The sequence below is a fragment of the Coturnix japonica genome, chromosome 24 (assembly GCF_054131305.1).
Source record: "Coturnix japonica strain WE chromosome 24, WE-NBRP24, whole genome shotgun sequence".
NCBI lineage: Eukaryota > Metazoa > Chordata > Aves > Galliformes > Phasianidae > Coturnix > Coturnix japonica.
Window position 1 is genome coordinate 8,039,805 of NC_140686.1, and position 25,912 is coordinate 8,065,716.

Genomic DNA, 25,912 nt, shown 5'->3' on the forward strand with positions numbered 1-25,912 from the left:
CTGGGCTTTGTGGCACCCAGCAGGGGGGGGGGGGCTGAGGGCTGGCAGCCAGCCCTGTGTGCTGGATAGTGCTGGCAGTGCCCAGAGAGCAGGGGGTAAAAGCTGGGGCAGAGCGGGGACACAGTGCCCATGGGGCAGCGTGGGTGTGTGGGGCACTGTAGGTCCTGGGTGCGATGCCATGGGGCACTATGGGGTGAACCTGGCAGAGCAGGAAGGCTGCTAATTAAGGCCAGCTTTAATTAGCTGAAACGTCCTGAGCCCATTCCAGCCCAGTGGTGCCAGAGCTGTCTCAAAGGGCTCAGTGTGCCCAGCACAGCAATGAGATCCCTTTGTGCAGCGCCGGGAAATGGGCACGGGGTGAGGGTGGGGGCAACGGGCACAGGGACATTGCTGGGCTCAATGGGGTACGGGCATGGGGACAGCCCGGGGATAGACCAGGATCATCTCAGTGGCTGTGGGTGGGGGACAGAGCCCATAGGTGACAGCTAGATGGCAGCCAACAGCTGAGAAAACCCAACTAGCATGGGAACAAGGGCCGGGCCCCAGCCCAGAGCAATGGGGAGGAACACTGGGAGCCCCTTAACACCCCCCCCTCCGCATTCACAGCCCTGCATCAGGCATCGTCCTTCAGCACCCCCAGCCCCAGGTTTGGTTCTAGAGCTGCAAAACCACAACCCCTATGTGCTGAGAGCCCAAGTGGGGCAGGGACAGCTCTGCTGCTGCACTGGGAGCCCTTTGGGACCCCCCTCCCTTCCCCAAATCCACGTGGAGGGATGGGGCAGAGGGTGCCCCCACTGTGGTCTCCCAGGATTTATTTTCTCCCCGCTCCCACGCAGTGGGATCAAAGCAGAGATGCTGTCACTGCGGGGACACAGAGCCAGCCCCCCCCCCCCCCGCCTTAATGAGGCAAACGAATGTAGAAGCTTTAATTAGAAGCTTCCAGCCTGAGAGAAGACAGAGGGGAGAGCAAAGTAGGGCAGAGAGCAGTGACCCCAGCCCCTATGGGGAGCGCTGCATGGGACAACGGGGCCAGAACATACCAGGGGCTGTGGGGCAAAGGCAGCCATGCAGCTTTTGGGGCCTCGGTGCAAAGTCATCACCTCTGCTGGTGGCCCCAAGGACCCCACAGTAGAGGGAGAAATGCTCTGAAGCCCCAAAGGGACAATAGAAAACCACCCCTGGGAGCCCAGCACCGCTCTGAGGCTGAGGGGGGAGAAGCAGCCCCACATCTTCCCTCACTCCTTTGGGTTTAAGCTGTAAGATTTATTAAAAGCGCGTGGTATTGCTTAGCATTGCCCATCTGTCAGCACTCGACACCCCGAGAGGGGCTGAGAGGGAACAGCAGTGATCCATCTGCTACAAAATACATGGGGCTGTGCAGAGGGAGGAGGGCAGGAGGGAGCAGGGAAACCAGCCAGGGAACAGCAGGGCAGTGTTTGGGGTGGTCGCACTTCTACCTCCCTGGCAGCTGCATGTGGGGCCACGTGAGGGGTCCTGGATGTGAGGGACATCAGCACAGCAGCTTCATTGCTTGTGAGGTGGGGGCTCTGGGGGCACCATCTCTGGGGCCGCTCCGACCCTTCCAGGTGAGCCCAGGAGGGGGATGCTCTGAAACAGGAGAGAAAGGGAGGAAGGGGATGAAAAGGCAAAACCTACAAACCCACTGCCAGCCCCAGCCTTACAGCCAAGCCCAGACCCCCAACACCCCTTCCCAAGGATGTGGCCATAGGAAGGAAGCAGCAAACCCAACGAGCACATCCCAACAGCCCCAGACACAGCAACACCAGGTATTTTGCCCCTGGTGTAACTGCATCAGGGATGGGTGGAACTCCTGTAGGACTCACCTGGGATACTCTGGGGCTGCACAGACCGCCAGCTGCTGCTCGAGCTGATGCAGCTCTGGACCCCACCCAGTGAATGGGAAGCAGTGCTGTGAAGGAAAAGGGGACATGTGGGGATGGTCATATAAACCCCAGGCTGCCAGCAGGCAAAAAGGGGGTCCCAGCCCCACAGGGAAGCATCCACAGCAGCAAATGGCTGCCATCTCACCTCACTGCTCCCCTCCGCTTCCGCACAGACCCTTTGGAGATGGAGGACGGCTTCGGGATGGAGGAACCCTTCATGGAGAACACCGGGATGGAGGTTCTGCAGGGAGGAAGAAGGGTCAGAGGGTAAAGCACTGAACCCAAAGGGGAAAGGAGGAGCAGGTTCTTAAGGATGCTGTTTGTGTCCGAGTGGTACAGCACCAACCTGGGCACAAAGGGGCCCTCCTGCTTCTTTAGGGCACATGGGGCGCTCTCCCAGCTGGGCAGGCTGAGGGCTCCCGGCTTGGAGACGTCCTCAGAGAGGCTGTAGGTCACATTGAGGTCGCACACAGTCGGGGTGCAGCAGTTCTGGGCTGCTGATGTCCTGAGGGGTGCACGCCCTTTGGTGACGGTCAGAGGGCAGATTTTGGGGGTGCAGCTCGGCAGCAGCTGTGTGGATTGGGGCTGTTTAACACACGGGGTGTGTGGGCTCCACGGCGCCTCCGCTTCATCCCCGTTGCTCAGTGGGGAGGATTTCCGCTGGCGCTTCGCCCGCGTGTTGAGGCTGCGTGGTGTTTCCAGGCTGGAAGTGCTGCTCATCTCAGATCTCCTCCTCTTCTTCACCGCCACTTTAGGGCTGGGGAGTGAAGTGAGCTGCTGCAGGCGGCGCAGGGCAGCTCTCGTCATGGGGATGGTGGACTCAGTGCTGAGCACTGAGGGTGATGCTAAAGGAGAAGCAACACGCACAGTCAGCACCGTCTGCAGTGTTCACATACATCCCCAGCCCTCAGCATCACCCCAAACGCTGCCATTTCCCAGCAGGTATCACCAAACCACGCTCACATCCAACCCAGAGGGACGGAGCTACTGCAAATCCCATCCTAAAAGCACTAGAGCGGTTCCAAGGGAAATGTGCAATGGCAAAGCTCAGCCTGTCCTTGGAAAAGAGTCTGCAGAGCCCTCAGCCTCACTGCTGGGCTCATGTTGTGGCACTGGGGGTGAGGAGGGAAAGCTACAGACTGAGCAAGGACAGCAACCATTACATGAGACCAGAAAAGACAGGGATCAGAGCTGCTGGTTGCTCACCATCACAGCCCGGCTGTGTCCTCAGGGCTGGAGTGGCCCCACTGGTGTCTGTGGGCTGAGGGCTCACATCTGCCTCCTGCTGCACCAAGAGCTGCAGCTCCTCGAATTCAGTGACCATGGCAGGAGTGAGGAGGTTGGCAGCCTTCAGCAGGGAGTACTGCTTCTGGGCAACACTCAGAATGGCAGCTATGAGCCTGTGACAGAGGGGGAACAGCATCAGATAAATGAGTCTGGGCAGAGGCAGCCCCTCAGCTTCCAAAGTCAGTCAGTTTGGCCACCTGAACCAGGAGGGGCACACAGAGGAAGGACTCACCTGTCTGTGTGGCTGCGGGATAAACGCTGTGGAAGGAGGTTCGGTTTCTTCATTCCCAGCTGAAGATCTGCCTGCTGGGAGGGGCTGGGGCTGCTGGGGGGCATTGCCTCCAGAACCTGGAACAATATCCCAAAGTGAGCCCTTACCTGACCTAAATGGAGCAGAGTCTCATCCTCCAAACTTCTTTATCTAAAAGTTGAGGTGTTTTACTAGCAATAAGGAGCTCACACTACGCCAGCACCCCAGGACTGAGCTCCTGCCCTCTGTGCCATGTGGGCATTGGATCACCAGCCCTCCCACTCCTCCTCTCACCTCCTCCACTGCTCCCTGAGCATCCTGCCCGGCTCCCAGCTCCTGCTGCTCCCCATCACTTTCCCTGCGAACACTCGGGGCTGAGCAGCTCTTTGGGACGGCTCCTTCCATCCTACAGAAATGAGAAGGGAGGAAAAAAACTCATTGGGAAAACAGTCACGTTTGGGATGGATCACTAAGGACAGTGTTTGGGATTCCCAGCCCAGCTTCCTTCAGGACTTACTCCAACTCAGCATCTCCTCCCCACCAGCCCCACAACCTCACCTGGGGGAAGGCAGCAGCACTGGTATCTGTTTTCCTGCATCCCGGGCAGCGTCCTCATAGGCTCGGAGCTTTGCCTGCAGATCTGCCACCTGCAGAGAAGAATCAGCTGTACCACAGCTGGATCGGCTGCCCCACAGAGCTCAGAGCTCTCCCAGCAGGCAGCACCACCACACAGCTCACAGAGGAGCTCAGAGGTGCACACACCAACCAAAGCACAGCTGAAAGTCAGAGCACCTCACCTCCGTTTTCAGCTGCTCACAAATTGTGGCGTATTTACTGATGTGGCAGTCGAGGCTGAGCACGTTGCTCTTCAGCTGCAGAGACAGGAATGGGCAAGAGGTCAGAAAGTGGTGCTGAGCACAGATCCCTCCTCAGTGCTGGAGCTGAGCCTGCAGATGGCACGAGCCATGCACAGGGATGTGCTGTCCCTGCCAGCAGCCCTGCTGGGATGAGGGGCTTTGGCACAGACTGCACACTGAGTCCTCAGCTTCATTTGGCCAGAGGGGCTGGATAACAACCCAACAGATCACCCAACCCAGAGCATGGAGGCACCTGCTGACCCACCCCACACACCAGGGCAGGCTGTGAAACCCAACTCCTTCCCACCAGCTCCCAAACCCTCAGCAGAAGATGAGCTCCTCACCGACAGCTTGATCTCCTTGGCCCTGTTGGCATATTTGAGAGTGTTGTAGGTGTCCTCGTAGGCCAGCGAGGAGGGGCTGACAGCAGCAATCATAATGGTGCGGCAGTTGCCACCGATGGAGTCCTTCAGCAGGCGCGTCAGCTTGCTGTCCCGATACGGGATGTGGGTTTTCTTGCTCTGCACCAAGAGAGTGAGGAGCTGCTCAGCTTTTGGGAGCTGGGCACTCAGCAGGGCACACCAGGCAGTGTTACCTTTGCATCAGCCAAGGCGTTGATGACGTTGATGAGGGCCAGCAGTGAGCGGTTGATGTTTGCACCCTCCCGGAGACGTTCTCCTTTGGTCTTGGAGACAGAAGCTCTTTCGGAGCCCGCCAGGTCAATCAGGCTCATCTTGGCGACCTGCAGGTCCTGAGCAAGGCCCACAACACGGTCCTGCTGCTTCACGTAGATCTGTGAGCACAGAGACTGGTGAGGCCACAACCCAACGAGGACAGGCAAACCCAACGCTGGTGGAGTCCTCTGGGCATTGCCTTGCAGTGCCTGGGGAGCACCTAGGACATGTTCTCAGTGCTGAGCCCAGTTCCCATGTCGTATCCCAATCCTGCACCCTCACCAGCCCGTGCCTGGCTCACCAGCAGGCAGAGCCAGCAGCAGGGAGGGCACATTTCCAGCACTGCTAACGGATGTGCAGCAGGCAGGAGTCCAGCACCCAGCTGGGAAGGCATCCAGACACCTGGACTTCCCCTGCACGCAGCCACCAGGTTCACACAGAGATTGCAGGCAGAGCCCTCAGTCTCCCCACGCAGCCGTGACGGCGCTGCTAATTCAGGGAAGGGCCTGGATGGAATTGAAATCAATAGGAAGGCTTGTGGGGGAGAGCACTGACACAGTGAGGACAAAGAGAGCAGGGAACGTAAATCCCAGCTCTGTGCTGAGGGGGACGATGGGGCAGATAAGCCCTGGAGGTTCCAAGGCCACAGGTGGGTCCCCAGGCAGCTGGTGGAAGGCACCCAGACCACAGTAGAGGTAGGGCTGGGGGTTTTTGGTGTCCCTTCCAACCCAACCTGTTGCAATTCCACAGTTCTAAGATCTCTAAGGTTCTTTCCAAGCCAACCGTGCTGTGGTTTTATGGCTCAGCCCTCACCTGGAAGACTGCATGAGAGCGGGAGGAGGTGGCGTTGGCGTCCGTGGGGTGCTGCGTCCGGTTTTTGTTGCCATTGGCCAACATCTCCAGGAGCTGCTCTGCTGATTTGGGCTGGAATGGAGCAGAGGGGTGGGTATGAGCAGGCTGGGCACCCCAGGTAACCCCTACAGCAACCCAGCATTAAGCAACGACAATTGGGACGCAAGGCATCCCGCTGCCCTGGGGCGTCCCCTTCAGCTCAGGGTCAGACTTGCTGCTAAGACAGCGTTGCACAGAGCCTGTGCCCACTCCTCACACCCACCTGGTGGAAGGAGAGCCCCTGGACCACGACTCCTTTCTCTGGATCCTCCCGGATGGCCAAAGGCCCCTTAGGCTCCAGCAGGTCATGGATCTGCTCGTTGTACACCTGGATCAGGGAACACACGGGCTGTTACCCCAGCATTGAGGAGCTTTGCACATGAGGGTCACACAGTCTGATCAGATGAGCCCCTCCCACCCCAACACCCTGCAGGGCACTGCCCAGACACAACACAGAGAGGCTGACAGTGCTCTAAATGCAGAGGACAGCCCTCCAGGGCTTTACTTGCAAGTCACTGTGCCACTGCTCCTCCTGCTCAGCCCTTTCAGATTGCTAAGCAGACTGCAGGCACCACGGCAGCTCAGTAAGGCAGAACAACTTCCCATTCCCCAGATGGGAGGAACCAGCAACACCAGTTCCACACCTGAATGCAGCTGGGACAGCGGGTGCCCCAAACACTGGGGACACAAACTGTAGAGCTATGGGGTCAGCACCAGCCCCAAAACACACCAGGGACACACATACCTCCTGGTAGGAAACAAGAACCTCACAGCTCTTCTCATCCTTCCTGGCCTCAATCCTCCTGTACAGCTCTGCCATGGTGAGGTACATGATGCCCGGGCTCTGCTCTGAGCCCAGCATGGTGTAGGTTTTCCCTGCTCCAGTCGCACCGTAGGCAAACACTGCAAGGAAGGAGAGGGGTGTTTGAAACTGTCAGCAGCGTGACGTCCCTGCAGCAGAGGCTGCAGCAGAGCAGGTCACTCGCAGCCGTCGCAGAGCGGTTCAATAGTTAATTACCCTCAGCACTCTCTGCACTATCCCCCAGTGCAATTTCTCTCTCATTTCAGCTGTCAGCATCTCTAATTTAGCGGATAAAGACAGGACAAGTCCCTGTGCCGTCACCCATTCAAACACTCTGAGGCCACATTTGAGCCACCCTCCAAGCTGAGCACCCCCAGGTCTCCTGAAGGAGTTTCTTTCTCCAGACCTTGCAACTCATCTCCATTCCCCAACCCTTCAACACCCTCTGTGAAGCATCAGCATCAGAACAGGACGCTAATCTAGAGCACCTCAGCCTTTCTCCCCATTAGCTTTGGGAATATCTCATTTGAGGATCTGGGAGTTATTTCATACAGAGACAGGAGACGCTGCCAGGTGGGCACGGTGACAGAGCCAGGAATAGCAGCGTGCAGCCCCAGCGCCCATTACGCTGCGCTGCTGACAGCCTGAAAGCAGCACGAGGAGCTGCAGGGCTGGGCAAGGAGCGCTCAGACCTGGTCTGTGTGCACTGCAGGGCTGGGTGATGTGTGAGGAGCACGGCAGCTCCCAGAGCATCCCAGTACATACCTGTCTCACCCAACCTCCTGCTCAGCATCTCAGGCTCTTCTCACTGTGTTCCCCCTGTGCCAGGGACACCCTGACCACACCTACAACCCCCAGCTCGATGCTGTTGGCAGTTCAGCACTGTCTGCTCCCACGCTGCTGTTTTATGACCCCGATCCCCCTCTCATCCTTTGGGTTTTCCACCACGCTGCCAAACTCAAGGTATGAGATGCCAGTAGACGGCCCTTCCCACCCTTTGGACATCCCTATGAGGGTCACATCCCAGCTCTGCTGACCCCCCCAGCCCCCCAGGCCGTACCGGAGCAGTTGTATCCATTGAGGACTCCATCCAACACGTCCCGTGTCGTGTGCTGGAACACCTCCTGCTGCGTGGCCCCCTCCCCAAACACGCGATCGAAGACGAACTTGATGTCCTTGCCGCGCTGTTTGGAGCCGCGGGTGGGCAGCGGGTGCAGCGCGGTGCCGTGGGGTCCGCCGGGCTCGTCGGGGTCGAAGACGAGGATGTGCTGATCCACCACGTGCAGCACCGAGTGCGCGGCCCCCTCACGTTCATTGGGGGCGGGCGGTCGTACACGCACCATTACGGCCACGGTGCCGCCCTCGGCCGGGGGGTCCATGGCCACGGGGACACGGAGCTCGGTGGGAGCAGCCTGGGATCCACGCACAGCGGAGGGGCCTGAGGTCCCACAAAGCGACGACCCCCACGGCCCCACAGTCCCCCTTACAGCCTATAGACCCCAAGGGCTCCGTAGCCGCCGTGCTATGGGTCCTATGAGCTCTTTGCGGCCTGTACCGACACCCCGCAGCCCCTTCAGATCCCACAGCACCGCACCGGGCCCTGGGCCGGCCCCGCGGCCTTACAGCCTTTGTTTGCGGCTTCTATCGCGGCCCTGAGGCCCACAGCCCCCCGTAGGCCCCACACCGGCCCCCCGTAGGCCCCACACACGCCTCACGGACCCCCGTAGGCCCCACAGACCCCCGTGGGCCCCAAACCAACCCCCGTGGGCCCCACACACCCCGTAGGCCCCGCTCAGCCCCTCAGTTCCCTCGGTCCGGTCCCGCCCCCCCACTCACCCGCCACTTCCGGCCCTCCGCGTTCAAATCTCCCGGCAACCCCCTCCCGCCCTTCTGATTGGCCGCTCGCTCCGTTGCCTCCCATTGGCTCATCTGAGTCACGTGAATCTAGACTCCGAGAGGGGCATCACGGGACTTGTAGTCTTCCCCAGGGTCACCTCCCGCCATGGGGTCACAATCTGACATGGGGCCACGTCCTATATAGGGCTATGTCCAATATGGGGCCATGCTCTATTATGGGGCCACGTCCTATATGGGGCCATGTCCTATATGGAGCCATGTCCTATATGGGACCATGTCCTACATGGGGCCACATTCTATATGGAGCCATGTCCTGTATGGGGCTATGTCCAATATGGGACCATGTCCTGTTATGGGGCCATGTCCTATGTGGGGCCACGCCCTGTTATGGGGCCATGTCCTTTATAGGGCCATGTTCTGTTATAGGGTCATGTCCTGTTATGGGGCTACATCCTATATGGGGCCATGTCCTGTTATGGGGCTGCATCCCATATGGGGCCATGTTCTGTTATGGGACCCACGTCCTATATGGGGCTATGTCCTATTATGGGGCCCATGCTCTCACATGGGGCCAGGTCCTGTTATGGGGCCATGTCCTATATGGGGCCACATCCTGTTATGGGGCCCATGCTCTCCCATGGGGCCAACATCCCATCACGGGGCCGTGTCTGCCCACATGCTGCCATGCAGAAAGATCCTCTCGCGGGGCCAAGTTCTGCCTTGGGGACAAATCCCATCACGGAGCCACCTCCTCCATGGGGCCATGTCCCACCATGGGGCCACATCATCCCGACGCAGGGACAAATACAGCACACAGGGGGAGGTCACAGCTCTGCTTTACCATGGAGTCACCCGGGGCCGGGCAGCTCCCCCGGCGCGAGGCACCGCATCCAGACCCACATCAAGTGGGTCACAGCCAGGGGAACGCCCCTCTGCTCCCCCCGCCCCGAATTAGCAGCAATGGGGTGAGCGGGTGATGGGGAAGGGGGCTGCTGGGCCCCACAGCCGGCCATAGGGCTGCACATGGGGATGCTGTGGGGCTGGGTGGGCATGGAGCGATGCCATGGGGCGATGCCATGATGTGATGCCGTGGGTCCAGGCTCAGTCCGAGTAGATGATGAAGCCCGAGAAGGTGCTGTACTTGTTGTTGTTGCCGCCGTGGGCTTTGCCCCCATCCAGCTTGATGAAGACCTCGTCACCCGCGTCCAGGTGCAGGATGACACTGTTGCTGGCGTAGTCGTAGTTCTGATCCGCATCCTGCGCGATGGCGCTGGCCCGAACCTGCACAGGGGACACGGCTTTAACCCACCTGCATCCCACGGCCCCACTGCCCCACCATGATCCCATACACAGCACCCATGGGCTCCATTCCCCGCTCCATCTGAGTCTATTTGGACCCATAGATGGGTGGTGGGAGCTGGATGGAAGAGGTGGCATTGGCACGGGGATGGTGGTGCTGCTGTGGTGCCAGCAAGCATTGCCCTGACCCATAGGTTTGAATGTGGGGTTACGGCTCAGGTGTGGGGCAGGAAGGTATACCCACACCTGTAAAACCCCACACGTACCCGACGGCCCCATGGCTGCCCAGGGAAGTGGCACTGCGGCTGCAGCTGATAGGGAATTATTGGGGTAATCAAATCCGAGCCGGAGCCTTGCAGCGAGATCTCAGCGCGCCGGGTGACAGTGACAAGGAGGCAGGTAAAAAAATCCCATGTGAAATGCAAAGCGGCGCAGCAGGGAGAAGCAGCTCCTAATTAGGACTGACAAGAATGGGCTCCCCATCGGCTCACAGGGAAACGGCCCCAATCCCACAGCTGAAGGGACACAACCACAGCCCCATGGACACCCCACAGAAGCCATCGGGGCTGAGGCAGAAACATCCCCAAACCCACGGGCAGCCCATGGCTGTGACAGATCCCACCCATCAGCCCCTGTTTACTCTGGAACCTACTGATGTCCCAGCACAACGCCCGTCCCCGCTGCAGCGACTGCCATCCGTCTTCCCTCGTTAAGGAGCCGCCTCGTCACCGCGCGCCCGCCAGCCCTTGGTTAACCAGGGAAGATAAATGGCTCCATGGCAGCAGAGCCAGCGCGTTGTCCCAGCTGCCGTGTCCCCACGACTGGAGGGGATGCAGAGATGGGGCTCAGCAGCTCTAAGCTCCAGCATCCCCATGGAGCTGCCCGTGGGGAAGGAGATGAGCCCAAAATGGGGATGTCAACAAGAGCAGCCCTATGGCTGGGAGCTGCCCCTGCACCCAAAGGAAGAAGTGCCCAAAACGGGGACGTGGCAGCTGTCACCAACCAACCCCGCTGCCCCCATGGCTGGGAGCTGCCCCACTGCGACCACTGCAGCTCTGTGCCCACACAGTGCAGAGGGACGTGGGGGCACCATGTTTTTGGGTTCAAACACGTCACCTTTGGGTGCTCCCAGGTTGTGGCCCCATGGACACATCCCTCTGTGGGGCAGCACCTTGGGGACCATCCCCCACCGGCCCCACATCCCCACGAGGGACAACGCCGAGGACATCCATCCAATCCATCCAACCCATCCATCTTCCTTCCAAACACAGATTTGTCACCCAGCAAACGGCGACAAGCTAATACAAATAATCATAATTAATGCTAATTAATCACCAGGAGCAGCTCCCCTGGCTCTCATTAACTCGAACGGAGCGGCCGGCGCTGTGATGGACACTTCTCCATAGGGAAACATGGGGGCATCACCGCTGCGGTGCAACCCCAGCGCCCCGGCTTCACTCCGGGGCCGCATTTCTATGGCACAAACCCCAATTAGAGCCGTGCCATCGTGCCGGCAATTAACACCCGGCGCGTGGGGACGGCTGCGAAGCCGGCGCCCGACCAGGACGGCCGCGACGATGATTAAGCTGTATTGCAGGCGCACGCCCGAATGGGTTTATTTACACTTGACAGGAGCTTTGCAGCTTCGGGAAATGCAGCTGTTAGTGCCGGCACGAGCCCACGGAGCGGGGATGGTGAAGGGGCGGGTTGCGAGCCGGCTCCCAGCTGTGTTTTGGGATCCTAAATCACTGCGTGGGGTTTGTTTGGGATGGAAAAACCCCCATCCGAGCGGTGGGGGGATGTTCAGCTCAATGGGGCTCTCGGAGTTGTTGCCGTGGGGATCAGCACGGAGCATCCCCAGTGTCATGAATGTGGGGCTGGGAGCCGAGGGAGGGAGAACACAACAGCTGGAAACCAAACCCAACTGCTGGGGCAAAGGCTCAGATCACGGGGGGATGCAGGTGGCAAAGGGATGGAGGGGTGACCCCAATCCCAGCTGCGTTCTGGGCTCCTAAACCCCTCTGAGGAAGGAAGAACCCCATCCGGGAGCCGGGGCAGTGCTCAGTGCAGTGGGCACAGTGCAGCAATGCTCAGCGCCATGGGGATGAGCACCGAGCATCCCTAATGCCTCGGATTTGGGGCTGCCAGTGAAGGGAAGAAGAACCCAACAACCCAAAGGCAAAGCCAACTATTGGGGCAGAGCTGTGGGTCAGAGCATGGCGAGGTGTCACCCCGCTGAGCCCGGAGCCCCTCGGAGCAGGGTGACATTTGCAGTGACAGCCACAGCTCCAGCACAGGGTTTGTGTTGCGGGGATGCGACATCACCTGGAAGCCTCAACCACAGCGATGGTGGAGATGTGGGGACAGAGGCAGCCCCAGCATTGGGGCAGCGGTCCCACCGTGTGTCAGCAGGCAGAGGGGACGTCCCATGGGGGCACAACCTGCTGGGACTAATAGGACTGAGGAGCAGCGGACACAGCTCACACTGCCCTCAATGTGGGTTCAGCACTGCATAGACCCAGCAGTGGGGTCCCCAAGGCCACTACAGCTGCTGTCCCTGCACGGCTACCCCCAGGGCACGGCCACTGGTACGACATAGGGACACAGCACAGACACCCCATAGCACGGCAGGGCACATTGCTGGGGCAGGAGAGGGGCCGAGAGGGGACCCATGGGGACACATCATTGCCAATGGGAGAAGGATGGAGCATCTCGAGGATGTGCATAAGCGCGGGCAGGGGAGGAACAGACCAACGTGGGATGCACATCCCATGGCTGGAAAAGGGACAGATCCCACAGCTGGAATGGGAATGGAGCAGCTGGGGAGTGCGGATCCCACGGGCAGGAGGAGGATTGGGGACCTCGGGGATGCAGCCAGGGCACATCATTGGCGCTGGGAGGGCAGAGCAGCCTGGGGGGCTGCACCCCACGGCTGGAATAGGGATGGAGCACCCCGGGGTGCAGCTGCACGGGCAGAAGGACGAGGCACCACCGGGAGGGACCTGGAGCATTGAGGGAAGGACGGAGCATCGCGGGGCTGCACAAAACGTGCATCCCGTGGGCAGGAGAAGCACAGGACCCTCCCGGGACCCCCCGGAGCCCTGCACCCCGTACCTGCCCGTTCTTGCAGAGGTCAGCCCACATGCTGGTGCCGTCTCCGCCGCGCATCAGGACGTGGTAGGTGAAGAAATAAGTGCCGGGGATGACACAGGTGAACTTCCCCGAGGCGGCGTCGTAGCTGTTGCCCAGGTTGGTGACCACGTCGTCGAACTTGAGGATCTCGTATCCCTCGTGCGGGTTCTTCAGGCCGGCGTAGAAGGCGACTCTGGGCACCGTGCTGTAGGTGGCCGTGCTCACCGCCCCGGTCCCCCCCAGACCCGGCAGCCCGGGCGGTCCCGGTTTGCCCGCTTCTCCCCTCACCCCCGGCGGCCCCGCGGCTCCCGGCGGTCCCGGTTCTCCGGGGGGTCCCGGCGGTCCCGGTTTGCCCGGTTTGCCCGCCTTGCCCTGCGGCCCCTGCACCAGCGTGGAGGGCGGTGGCAGCGGGCCGCCCCCGGGCGCGGTGCCGCCGTAGGGCTCGCAGAGCATGCGGCAGGTGCCCAGCATCTCGTAGCGGCCGTCGGTGCCCGCCGAGCTCACCAGCACCGGGATGAGCACCACCAGCACCAGCACCATCACCACGCCCGCGGCGGCCGCCAGCAAAGTTTTACGGCCGAGGCTGAGCCGCCGCCCGGCCGGGGCTGCTCGCTGGGCCGGAATGGTGCCGGTTCGGGGGCGGTTCGGGGCGCTGTGTTCGGGGTTCGGCGGTGCCGCTCCGCTCCGATCCGCTCCGCTGAGCTCCGGGCGCTCCGAGCCCGGACACGCCCACCCCGCGCCAGGCCACGCCCACTGCCGCTGTGGTCACGCCCACTCCCAGTATAGACACGCCCACTTCACTCCAGGCCACGCCCCCTCTGCGCGCTGATTGGTCCTTAGCGCCGTCCTGGCAGCGCGAAGCCACGCCCACCGTGTTGGCACGCCCCCACCCGGTGCGGCCATGGGGAGGGGGCGGCCTCGGGGCACCCACGCGTGGCACATTGGGGTCAGCAGCTCCGGCAGCCCCTGACCCACATGTCCCACATATGCCCCCCATGTATCACCCGCTGGGACGAGGGGCGGCTCAGCCCAAAGCACCGCAACCCGTGACACGTGGGGACGGTGCTCACAGCCCACGGGGAGACGCGTGTCACACGGAGACACGCGGTTGGACAGTAAGGGGACACACGGGGACATGTCACACACCGAGGGGACAGACGGCAGCACCAACATCAGAACCCGCCCCACTGAGCGCCCCACAGCCCCACAGGACACCCCGATGGACACAGCGCCCCGTTGTCCCATCAATGGGGACAGGGCTGTACCTACACCCCAAAGCAGCCCGTGGGGCCGCAGTGCCACGCTGCCCCAACGCGGCCACCATCACCCCACGGCCCCAACGCCGCCCCATCACCTCGACCCCCCCCCAGCCCCACACCGGGGCGGCCGCTGCTGGTGGGAGCTGAGCGCCCCGTCCCCATTAATGCCACACACACACACAGACACACATACAAACACAAACACACACGGCCGCGACGGTGACGGCGAGGACGCAGCCCCCTGGCACACCCAGCTCCGCGCCCGGGGCTTCGGTGGCCGCGTTCCGCCGCGTGTCACCCCGCGTTGTGCAGCCGAGCACCGGGGGCTGCGGGGCCGAGCGGCCGCTTGTCACAGCCGGCATCGAGACGCGATGGGAACTGACAGCCCCCGCGGGCGGCGCGGCCGAATCGCAATGGGGACACGGGGAGCGGTGACACCCATCGGAGTGACACCACGGCCCCGGGACACGCAGCCGTGCCGTTGGCTGTGGGGGGTTTGGGGGCTTTCAGAGCATTTTGGGGTCGGGGTGCAGCCCCTGCGCTGTCCCCGCGTCCCCACGAGCGGTCACCACGAGGAGAACTGCGCCGCGCCGCCGCTTCCCCGCTCCTTTCTCCTTCCCTCCCTCTCCCTTTTCCTTTTCTTTTCTTTTTTAATGAGCTCCTAAAAATACGCCTCGGCGAGGCCACGGGCTCCGTGAGTCACCCTCCGGCGCAGCGCTCCCACGGGTGGCAGCGAGCTGTGCACGGGGATGGGGACTGGGGTGGTGCGGTCACGGAGGGGCCCCGTTGGACACCCCCGGATTGAATCACAGCACCCGCCTCGTGCAGAGGGATAATGGGACTCTGCTGTGTGCAGACAATGCGTGCTGATGTCACTTTGTCCCCGGAGCAGGGCCACCACTACAGGCCAACCCACCACCCCATAGTATGGCCACCACCCCAAACCACTGCATCTCCACGGCACAGTCACCACCCCAAAGCAGCACGTCCCCATGGCGCAGCCATCACCCCCAAAACATCACATCCTCATGGCACAGCCACCATCCCAATCCATCCTGTCCCTACAGGCACAGACACCATGTCCCCATGGCATGGCCACCACCCCAAGCCAAACTGTCCCTATTGGCATGGATACCACCCCAAATCACTGCATTTCTATGGCTCAGCCACCACCCCAGGCCACCATGTCCCCATGGCATGGCCACCACCCCAAAACATCATGTCCCTATTGGCACAGACCCAGGCTACCACATCCCCATGGCGTAGCAACCAGCCCAAACTACCTCACCCCTATTGACATGGCCACGGACCCAAATCAATTCATCTCCAGGGCACAGCCACCACCTCATACAACCATGTACCTACCAGCATGGCCACCACCCCAAACAACCCCATCCCGTAGCAAACCCACCACCCCAAAGTGCCGCGTTCCCATGGTGCCAGCACCAGGAGCATCACCCCACACATACAGCACCGTGCGAGTGGGGACAACATCCTGAGTAGTCCAAGAAGAGACCCCAGGGGGATCCCTGTCCCCATCCCCTGCTCGTGGGCCATCGCAGCCCCTCAGCCAAGCAAGCAAAGCCCCATTAGCAGCTGAAGGATGGGGAAGGACAAAGCTGAGAGGCAGCATCTCCTCGTGCCGCGCGCCTGCCGCTCTCTGCAAAGGTTAAGCAAACAGCAGCTCTCACAGAATCGATGCGCAGCCGAGCCCGCGGCTGTTTGCTCTGCAGAGCGAGGCGGAGGTGGGCGGCCGGGGGGCGCGGAGGGGCCACGGTGGTGTGGGGCACAATCAATGCTTGTGGGGCACGGGGATGGTGCGGGGGCACGGGGCCGGCCATGGCCCTGCTGCCGGCTTGGAGCTCGTTAGGGAGGATTTGGGGTTTGGGGAAGACAGAGAGCAGGCGGTGGCTGGGCTGTGGGATGGGGTCGGAGCTGCTCCGTGCCTCAGTTTCCCCTCCACAAGTGTGGAGGTGCACATCTGTGTGGGGATGCATGTGCACATGTGGGTGTGTGTGGGTGCAGGTACCTGTGTGCATGAATGAGCTCACGTGCACACAGCTGTGCAATGCCCATGTGCTCAACGAGGTGAGTGTGCAATCAATGGGCTGCAAAAGCTCCTGTGTGGGGCCTCCTCTGCTGCTGCCTGCTGCCCTGGGGGCACCCACCCCCCCACAAACCCATCCGTTATCCATTCAGATGGCCACCATTCCTTCCTCCCTTCCCCCCTTCCTTCCATCCGTTCATCCATCTATACATCCTTCCACTTATGCACACTTCCCTCTATCTCTACCTGCATCCACCCATGCACACAATTGTATTCATCTTCACAGCCATCTATAAACACATCCACCCACCCACGCATCCATGCATCAATTTAACCCCATATTGTTAGCATGTCCGTCCGTCCGTCCGTCCGTCCATCCATCTATCCATCCATCCATCCATCCATCCATTCATCCATCCATCCATCCTTCCACACATCTATACATCCATGCATGATTGCATCTATCCCCATTTCCATGCATGCATGCACTCATTTGTCCATACTCCCACCCATCCCTCCACCCCTCCATTCATCCCCCCATTCATCTTTCCATCCATCAATCCTTCCATCCATCCTTTCATACCTTAATCTCTCCATCCATCCCTCCAGACCTGCAGCCCCTCCAGTGCTGAGAAATGGCACCGTGACCCCTCCATTGGGCAGCAGAGCTGATTAAATGAAGGTGTTAATGAGGAGTTTTCCAGTCGAGCGATGATGTGCTGTAGTGTCTGGGCACTGTGACAGCAACATGGAGCTGGAGAGAAAGAAACAGAAGGGGAAACTGAGGCACAGTTCCAGCACAGCACTCCCTTATCCCTGCTAAGCACCTTGACCACGGTCCCAGCCACCATACACCCACTGAGGTCAGACACCCCACTGGCTCTTTGGTTGCCTGCTTGGCTAGAGTTGGCCAAGGTGGCTGGTGGGACTGGCTGGTTGGGTAGTTGGGTGGGCCAGCTGGCAGGGGGCTGGTTGGTCAACTAGCTGGTTGGCTGGTGGGTGGTTAGGTGCTGTGCTGGTTAGCTGTCTGGTTGACTTGATGGCCAGCAGGCTGGCTGCTTGGCTCACTGGCCAGTTGGCCATCAGGCTTTATGGCTAGGCGGATGACTCAGGGAGCTAGCTGGCCAGCTGAGCCAACCCTCATACCCAGCCCAGTGCTGGGCAGTGCCCCCCATCCTATGGGGTGACCCCGGCACAGCTTTGGGGTGAGGCTGGAGCAGTACATCCCCCAATCTCATCCCCATTGCACGGCCGCTCATTACAGAGGCTGTGGGCACAGCAGGGCCACCACTCTCCCACCGCTTGGCAATTAAGGGCTGCCAACACCGATACTTAATTAGAGCCTGGCTGATCAAGACAGCCGGTGACTGATGGAAAATCACTGCTTGCCTGGCAGCGGGGGACAGGGACGAGGCGGGCGGATGGGACCAGCTCAGGGACCACAGGGACAGGTTCCCCAGTGCATTGGGGACCATGGGGACGCATCCCCCAGTGGGTTGGGGACGGTGCAGTGACAGGGTGACAGCCCATAGGATGCACAGGGGAGTGTCCGTGGCACTGTGCAGTGACACTGCGTGCCACCCCACGGGCCGTGCAGTGACAGCAATGCTGGGTGACACCCGCAGGCCACGCGCTGACGGCGACGCTGTGCGATGCGCCGCGGGACAGCAGTGATGTGACGCCGGGTGACACCCGTGGGCCATGCAGTGACATGGCACTGTGTGACACCCCATGCGCCAGGCAGTGACGGTGACTCTGTGTGACAACCCACGGGAGCTGCAGTGACACTGTGTGGCACCCCATGGCCAGGCAGTGACAGTGACACCCCCTGCACCGCGCGCTGACAGTGACGCCATGTGACACCCACGGAGCGGTGACGCTGCAGGGCTGTGCTGCAGCGCTGTGCCACGCGTGCAGGACCGTGTGGCAATGGTGACACAGTGCAGTGCTGCAGGGACCATGCAGTGACAGCAACTGTGACACACTCAGCCCCCTCCTCCTGTCCCCAAGGGCCCCCCCTGGTGCTGGGTCCCAGCCCGGGGACAAAGGGACACCGCACCATCCCCACAGCCTGAGTGCCCCCATGGACCCACACTGGGTGGCAGCCACCAGTGTCACAAGCACAAAGGTCTCAGTCAGGCCTCTCGCCCCCGGATGGATGCGCATTGCCCTTCGGGTTCCCTCCAGAGCCATCGATTGAGCTGTCGATGGCACAGAGCGGAGCCATTTGTCACCGGTGGGGACAGCCGCTGAGTGCAGGGTGCCCTGAGAGGGTCAGGGATGTGGCCGTGAGGTGTGTCCCCAGCTTGTCCCCAAGGCTGAGGGACATGGTGGCAGTGGGGGTGCACAGTTGGGTACCATGGGGGATGTAGAACCCAATTCCAAAGCCATGCACTGCGCTCAGCATCCTCCCCACGGGTGCCAGCTGTGCAGCCAGGACACAAGGTGTGAGCCCACCTCAGCTGGGCACCTCACATCCCCATCCGCACTCTGGGCAGCACTATGCCTCTCAGCCCCCTGAAATCAGCCCTCCCTCGGCCCTACTAAACTCATTAGTGCCTGGGAAACGTCAGCGGGGCGGGAGCGGAGCGCCAAATGTGATTACTGTGCCAGCCTGACTCCCCCCGGCCTCATCGCAGCCCCATTTATCGCGGAGGCACTGAGCCGGGAGGGAGGAACGCAATCAGTGCTTATCTCTGGCTTAGCCTGACCTGCTCCAGCCCTGATTTATGGCTTGCTGGGAGGGACTCCCGGCCCCGACATCACCACTGCAATTAAAGGCACATTAAAAAGCAGGAGAGGGGCATGACAGAGGGTTATTGCTTGTGCTGGGATGCTCAGACTAAGCAGCCCGGGGCTGGGACCCGCAGGTCCCTACAGCCACATCAAACATGGGACCTGGACACCCCACTGCACCGAGTGCTCAGGAGCCCAGAGCTGAGAGCAGAGCTCAGGGCCAGGGCTGAGCCACAGCCCTGCAGGAACTGAGGCTGCAGAGCTCCTGGGACTGGGACCGAGCTCTGCATCAGGAACGCATGAGTGTGCTGATAAGCTTTGCTTGCACACAATGAACTTTACAGAGCGCAGCCGTGCCCCAGCATAGGAACAGCCTGAGAGAAGGAAAAGAGCAGCGCTGCAGCCCGGAAACCTCAGAGCCATGGGGAACTGTCTGCTGGGCAGTGCTTTATTAAAACAAACGCCAAGAGCCAGCACCCGCCTCGCCCAGGCTCATGCTTTCCCCTTTCCATGGGGCAGCCCCCAGGTCTCAGCCCCCCTGGGGGTGCATCATCCCCCTTTGGAAGTTAATGCTCACGGGGTTGTTTAGGCAGCAGAAACACAGGGTAGAGGGGCTGTGAGCAGCCAGCTGTACATCCAGCCCTTGGGAATGACGTGCTGCTTGTTCCCAACCACAGGTTTAAGGTGAAAGAAGGGGAAATCCCATATCCAATCCCAGGGGGTCAACCTGGGGACACCCAGCAGCAGGAACCAGACCTGAGAGCCCAACTATTCCCCTCATAAAGAGATTGCCATGGAAGAGACTGAAGTGCCTAAATTCACCACAGGTTGGAGTGCCACCATTCAGATCTCCATGGGGCTAAGAAGGACCTCATCCCCTCCGTGGGACCTTTCCCACCCCACAGATGGGCACCAGACCCTGAGCAGAAAGTTAAAGAACACAGATGGGAGACGGGGCCAGAAAACTCACATTCACCTTGGGAAGTCAGTAGGAGAAACCTCACCCCACTGTCTGCATTCAGCTGGCAAAGCTCATTAAAACAGATGGCCTTTCAGTGCCCTTTTCAAACCTGGAAATCCAGGCCTTTGGAAAACAACCGAGAGGAGAAAAAAAAAAAACACCCTAAAAAGGTGAATTAAGAGATGAAATGCTGGAGGAGGATGTACAGCAACCCTCCAAGTGCAGCCACGGCTGTTCCCACCACCAGGCGTGCCCAGAGGAAGTCCAGGGAGCCCTCCAGCCTCGCGTGCAGCCTCAGCACCTGCTGGCGTGTGCTCTCGCGGTCGCCGGAGTTGTCGATGATATGAGCAGCCATCCTGCGCTTCTCATCCAGAGGCAGCTGCGAGGCGATGCGTGCTTCAGCCTCAGCCTGGGACAGCCCGTTCCTCTTCATCAGCCGTGCCAGCTGGGTCTGAGGGTCGCTGCGGGGCAGAGGTGGCACTGAGAGGAGTACGGAGGGATGCGGAGGTTGTCCCAGCGCTTGCGGCTCACACGGCACTTACCAGTAAACCAGGACGGTGTGCTTCATGAACTTGGTCAATCTCTTGGTCTCGAAGAGCAGGGGGATGTCGAGGATCACGTAGCGGTAGCCTGCAGGAATGACAACACCCCCAAAAGGAAGAGCATTACACGGACTCCCAGCAGCCTCACACGTGCACGGCAGCTGCTCCTGCAAAACTCTGCAGCTCTGTGAGTGCAGCTGCTCCGAGAGAAGAGCAGCCCTCCTCCCTCTCAGACAGAGGAAATGGTTTCATTCCAAGTTTCTGCAGGGGAGAAAAAAATAAAAGCCAACACAACCCCCAAACCCTAACCTGGATGATCTCAGACCAAAGGTGAAGCTGCAGAAATATAATGAGGAGATGAAACAAGAAGCTCAAATGGAAGTGGCAGCGCAGTGCTGGCAGGAGCAGCAGTCACACGTCGTCGCCGGCCTCTCCAGGGGAGCAGCGCCCACAGCAGAATTTGCTCTTCTCTCTTTCAGCTGTCCGAGGCTTTGCCAGGCTGCAGTCAGTTAAGCTGATGTTTCCCGGCTCATTTTCCAGCTTAGTTTTCTTCCCTTTCAGAAAGCTTTAGCAAAGCAGTTCCACTTTCCCCAAAGAGAGCAAGGAGATCCTTGCAGACAGCTCTGCTGGTTTATGAACAAAGCCAGCGCTCCCCAACCAACCAGGCCATGGCAACTAAAGCCTGACAAAGGCACAATCCCCCAACAAACCACCATTTTACCAGCATCTCTAGATAGAGATGCTTCTCACTGCCCTATGGCTTGATCAATAGAGCTTTCCTTACAAAGCAATCCTCAGAGACAGCATCCAGCTATCCCAAATCATTAAAACCTGACTAATGAGGACAAAGCAGCCTGCTGAACACACACTGCACTCTCGCCAAGGGGCAGGACAGGGTCTTCCTTCTGCCTCTGCAGCCTGGGTTCAGAACTCAGAGTGTTTTGGCTCCCAGCTCTCCTGCCTGTTGTTTCTCTTGCTTTCTGCTCCTTCCACCCCAAATCTTGGGGTCTCTGCACAGCCCTATTCAGCTGTCATGCAGCTCAGCTGTGATAAGCTCCACAAAACCAGACTGACTCTATTAAGACATCCTTCTGTCTACACGGAGACCTCCAAAACAGCTGGTGATCTTATCTGGCATTTGATTAGACCAAGTCTGACAGCTGTATTTGTTATATTTATCAGGGGGGAAAGCGGGACTTTGGAAAGCACAGCTGTCAGCCCATTTCTCACCTTATCGAGACTACAAGTGCTCTGCAGCTTTCATCGAAGCCCAGAGAGGCTGGGAGCGGGGAATAATATTTGGCCATTTCAGAAGGTATGACATTATCCAAAGAGCAATCTCCAAAGAGGCCTCACAATGCCTTTCTCAGGCCCTGCAAATGTACTTTAAACCACAGAAGAAGAATGCGAAGGGCAGCAGTGAAAGGCAGGAAGGGCAGTGATGAATACTCCAAACGCCAATGCTAAAGGCCACCAGTGGCGGAGCACAAAGGCCGTCACTCAGCGCTGGTTCTGCCCCCTTTCCCATCCCTTTCTCCACACTGACATGGAGAGCAGAGTGACTGGGGACAGCCAGCAGCTCCTGACGCCCTTACCTAGCACAAAGTACTTCAAGACTTGCTTCAGCATCTCCTTCTGGATCTCGGGGTGGGTGATGGAGTTCAGCAGCCGCCGTTTCTCCGGGTGGGAGAAGATGATGTTTCCCAGCGCCTCGCGATTGATCTCCCCACTCTCCAGGAGGATCTCGGGGCCGAAGTAATGCACGATCTGCTGATAGGCCTTCAGGCGGGGCTGCACCACTGATAACATTAAACAGCCAGAGGTCAGAGACAATCACACAGCACAGGCAGCTTTTGCATCAGCGATCGGCCTCAAATGAGGTTTGCTCATTAAATAACAGAGCTTGAGAGCGCATTTGCCTGCCAGCACGCGCCAGCAGACACCTGGTACCGGCGCTGCAGGCAGCGCTCTGCAAACTCTCAGCCCAAGGTCCCTCTGAGGGCTGACACCTGGGGATCGAAGCGCTTTGGGGACATTAATTCAGAGCCACGACCGCCTCAGACGTGCTGCACCATCGGCTCTGACTGTCACAAAGGTGTTTTGCTGCTTTTAGCCTCAGCCACCAAATTCTTTGTGAGAATGAATGCGGCAACCGTCTCAGAGATCAATTCCCAGCAGGTATTTGGGGGGGACTCTGACGTTAAACGGGCATCAAAAGCACCAACAGAAAGGATGAAATAATAAAACCGTAATTAAGATCAAGCTGAGGCTAGCCACAGAGAGTGGCAGACCAGATGTAATTTCCTCTCCGAAATCCAGGAACGTTGCCACAGGTTGTAACCATAGGCCAACCTAATAAAAGTCTTTAAGACCAATCTCTTTCTCCGTCGGAATTTCACGTTGAGGCCGTTTCGGGGTGGGTGAGATCCATACAGTGAGAGCACACACATAAAAAAGGAATTGGAGAAAAACGAAGCGATTGGTAGAAAACTGACATCAAGCATCCATAGTGTTTTCCTGTGGCCTACAAAGGCTCTGAGCACCTCCAGCAAATTTCCAGCACCTCCAGGGGAATTACAGTGCAATAAAACGTGAGAGCATCGCAGCTTCGAGTGGCTACACGGTAAGTTCTTCGACAAACAGAAAAGCACTTTGAAATGATACAGCCTGCACCGCTGCTCAGCTGCAGACCCAACGCCTGGATTGCTAAGCAGAAGGAGCAGACGTGCAGGAGCACAGCCTGAATTCCCTCTGAGCTGAGAGCTTTGTAGCCTCTTTTTTCTTCCTTTCTTTCTTTTCCTTTTTGAGCACATTAAGGCACAAGTGATTTCGTGGATGGATTTCTCTGTATGAACACCCAGCACCGGGGGAATTCTTTCAGCTCAGTGATATCACCCAGCGTAACTGAGTTACAGGGTGAGGTCCTGGGGCTCAGGAGGTTGAAACAGCCCATGGAACCCACTGTAAGGAGAAATGCTTGCTTTCAAAGCCAGGAAGTGCTGACTGCATTGCACTCCTGGAGAGGGAAACTCAGGGCAAGATCTCCCCTAGCATTTGTTGTTAGGACATGATCTTTTCTTTTTTGCTTAATTAGAAATATATCTTAGTTCCAATCCCCTGAGACAGCTGCTCCACACATCCCTATGGGCTGGGGGAATGGAAGCAGATCCAATGTACCCAGAGCACCCTCTGCTGTCTGCGCGTCACCGCACATCAATCCCAGTTGTCAGGGGAGCATCGGGGAGAAAGATCAGCTATGCAGAACGAACCCTCTCTGGCAATAACATCAGCATCAATCACGGCACAGCCCAGTTCCCGGAGTACGGCCACCACCGTGCTCTTCCCCGATGCGATTCCACCCGAGAGCCCAACCAGGAACATTGTGCTCTGAAATAGAAAGAGAGAGCTGAAAATGTGCCAGGACGAGGCTGTTTTGTTCATCAAATATTTATACCAACAGACAACTTCATTCAGAGCCTGGTCATACATTTGCAGGGAGTCACCGAGACATTATTATTAGAGTCTTGGCACCCCTCTGAGCTGGGTGCCCACGCTGAAAAACAAAGCCAGGTTAAACAAGGATTCCCCACAGTATGGGGATTCTGGTTGTGCCTCACCTACAGCATCACAAACCAAAGGACACCCAGTGCAACCGGCAGGGTGACACAGGATCAGTGACAACAAGAAGAACTCACCCAGCACTTCAGCCCACGAGGACAGATAGTGAACCCTGCTTGATCTCAGCAGATGGGGAGCAAGAGAAGACGAGCTACCTCTGACATAATCGGGACGCAGAACATGGGAGCCTGCAAATAAATCATATCTCTGCATTACCTGGAAGCCAGCACTGTCATCGACAGCACGCACCGCATGGACAGCGCGATGGATGCAAGAAGTCACGGCTCTGAGCAGTGAGCTCGTGGCTGTCAGCTCACAAAGAGGCACCAGAGGCACAGCCCTGTGCCTGCTGATAGCCCTGGAACCGGTTCAGCCCTTTCCAGATCAGCTGAGAGCAGCTCCATTCCCTTAGTAACCACATTCCTGTAGTGATGGGCTGCTCTTGGCCACCCCTCATCCTCCTCCTGGCCAGACCAGGGGAAACTCAGTCTCTCCTGGAGAGGCACCTGCCCCAAACCCTGATGATCTGTGTGATTTCAGTGCCTCCTTTTTGCTAGAAAAAGACACCTGCGTCACGACTCAGTCTTACAAATGGGACCCAGAGAGGGCTGGATGCACTCAGCAGCAGCTGAAGGCAGTTCAGCAGAGGGAGGAAGTGGGAGTTAGCAGGGAGAGGAAAGCCAGCAGCACCTGCCAGCAGCTTCACTCCATGGCTGCTGAGAGCACACAGAGCCCACAGCAGCACCACGTGCGCTCTTCTCTTCCTTTTGGCAAACAGATGGGGTTAACTCCAGCAAGAAGGGGGAATTCAGAGAGGGCAGCAAACAAACATCAGTGATCTCTGAGAGGCTGATGTAAATCCTGAGCTTTGTTGCCAAGTGAGCACCTGACCCCGATGGGGCATTCCCTGCCCCCACCTTCACACTGGGTTAGGATCCAGCCCTGGATGTTCCACGTATTCTACACCCTGTGAGGTGGGCAGGGCTGGTGTGGGGAGAGCAAGGGGGAGAGGAAGGGGGTCAGGCCATCAGTGCACAACTTTCTATGGAGGAAACTTCTGTGCTTAGAAACATAAAACTCTCCTGCCCATGTAAAGCAAATACACTGTTTCTAAGCGCCGTAGCCCCGAGCTGCGGCCCCAGCTGGGACCTGGTCCCAACAAACCTATTTCTGTCCCGTGTTACGTGATCCCAATGGATCTATTCCTGTCCCTCTGTTACGCAGCCCCAACAAACCTTGTTACAGAGCTCAGTGCACTGTCAGCTGCTGGAGTTACCGAGGGGTAAAGCAGCATTAAAGGCTGTTTGCAATGGAGTCTGTCGGCACTTTTAAGGCCACAGAGACCACCCGAGCCCTGTGGTTTAATGCTGGAGGGTTTGATTTGCACACAGGGACGCTCGTCCCTCCCTGCAGACGGGCAGGAGCCAAATGAACCAAAGCGACGGATCCAAGAAACAAGAGGAAAGAAAAACCCAGAAGGAACGGGGGGAATCGGGGTGATTTTACCACACACAACATTGAGGCCTAATGGAACAACACACCCCAAGGAGCCGAGGGTTTGAAGGGCAAAGTGCACCAGCTTCAGTCCGAGCCCAGCTCCGGCGATGATCGAAAGTGAAGTTCAAAGGGAAAATAATCACAAATAAACCACGATTTTAACGTGTGGATCCGCAGCCCAACGCGACCCGCGGCCCCTCAGCCGCGCTCAGCCAGGCCCGAAGCGTCGCCCCCTCACGCACTCACCCGCTGCCGGCTTCGCGCACCACGCAGTATAGCACACGCGGATTGGCTGATAG

At 58.9% G+C, this 25,912-nt stretch overlaps 3 protein-coding genes across 12 annotated transcripts; all 3 read right to left on the reverse strand.

The window, feature by feature from the left end:
* Window positions 1-1,242: 1,242 nt before the first annotated feature.
* KIF18B (kinesin family member 18B) lies at window positions 1,243-8,556 on the reverse strand. Of its 2 annotated transcripts, none has more exons than XM_015885470.3 (16): window positions 8,502-8,556; window positions 7,726-8,077; window positions 6,609-6,766; window positions 6,087-6,191; window positions 5,786-5,896; window positions 4,894-5,091; window positions 4,643-4,819; window positions 4,239-4,313; window positions 4,000-4,088; window positions 3,736-3,847; window positions 3,424-3,539; window positions 3,111-3,304; window positions 2,251-2,749; window positions 2,050-2,145; window positions 1,845-1,930; window positions 1,243-1,608 (listed from the first exon to the last, which is right to left on the reverse strand). In XM_015885470.3, exons 2-16 carry the CDS (start codon window positions 8,042-8,044, stop codon window positions 1,511-1,513), a joined length of 2,433 nt encoding a protein of 810 aa, XP_015740956.2. In that variant the 5' UTR covers window positions 8,045-8,077; window positions 8,502-8,556; the 3' UTR covers window positions 1,243-1,510. The 2 variants fall into 2 exon arrangements, with proteins under 2 accessions (XP_015740956.2, XP_085379644.1); XM_085523518.1 differs by having other exon boundaries at window positions 8,444-8,526.
* Window positions 8,557-9,341: 785 nt separating this feature from the next.
* On the reverse strand, window positions 9,342-13,710 carry C1QL1 (complement C1q like 1). The gene is made up of 2 exons (XM_015885451.3): window positions 12,936-13,710; window positions 9,342-9,803 (listed from the first exon to the last, which is right to left on the reverse strand). Exons 1-2 carry the CDS (start codon window positions 13,491-13,493, stop codon window positions 9,624-9,626), a joined length of 738 nt encoding a protein of 245 aa, XP_015740937.2. The 5' UTR covers window positions 13,494-13,710; the 3' UTR covers window positions 9,342-9,623.
* A 3,133-nt stretch (window positions 13,711-16,843) lies between these two features.
* Window positions 16,844-25,892, reverse strand: DCAKD (dephospho-CoA kinase domain containing). 9 transcript variants are annotated; one of them, XM_085523534.1, is made up of 7 exons: window positions 25,860-25,892; window positions 24,194-24,304; window positions 23,768-23,885; window positions 22,094-22,297; window positions 20,499-20,586; window positions 20,258-20,417; window positions 16,915-17,013 (listed from the first exon to the last, which is right to left on the reverse strand). In XM_085523534.1, exons 3-7 carry the CDS (start codon window positions 23,877-23,879, stop codon window positions 16,945-16,947), a joined length of 633 nt encoding a protein of 210 aa, XP_085379660.1. In that variant the 5' UTR covers window positions 23,880-23,885; window positions 24,194-24,304; window positions 25,860-25,892; the 3' UTR covers window positions 16,915-16,944. The 9 variants fall into 9 exon arrangements, with proteins under 9 accessions (XP_085379661.1, XP_085379660.1, XP_085379657.1 ...); XM_085523531.1 differs by having other exon boundaries at window positions 20,163-20,417; XM_085523532.1 differs by having other exon boundaries at window positions 20,163-20,417; window positions 25,658-25,892.
* Between the last annotated feature and the right edge of the window lie 20 nt (window positions 25,893-25,912).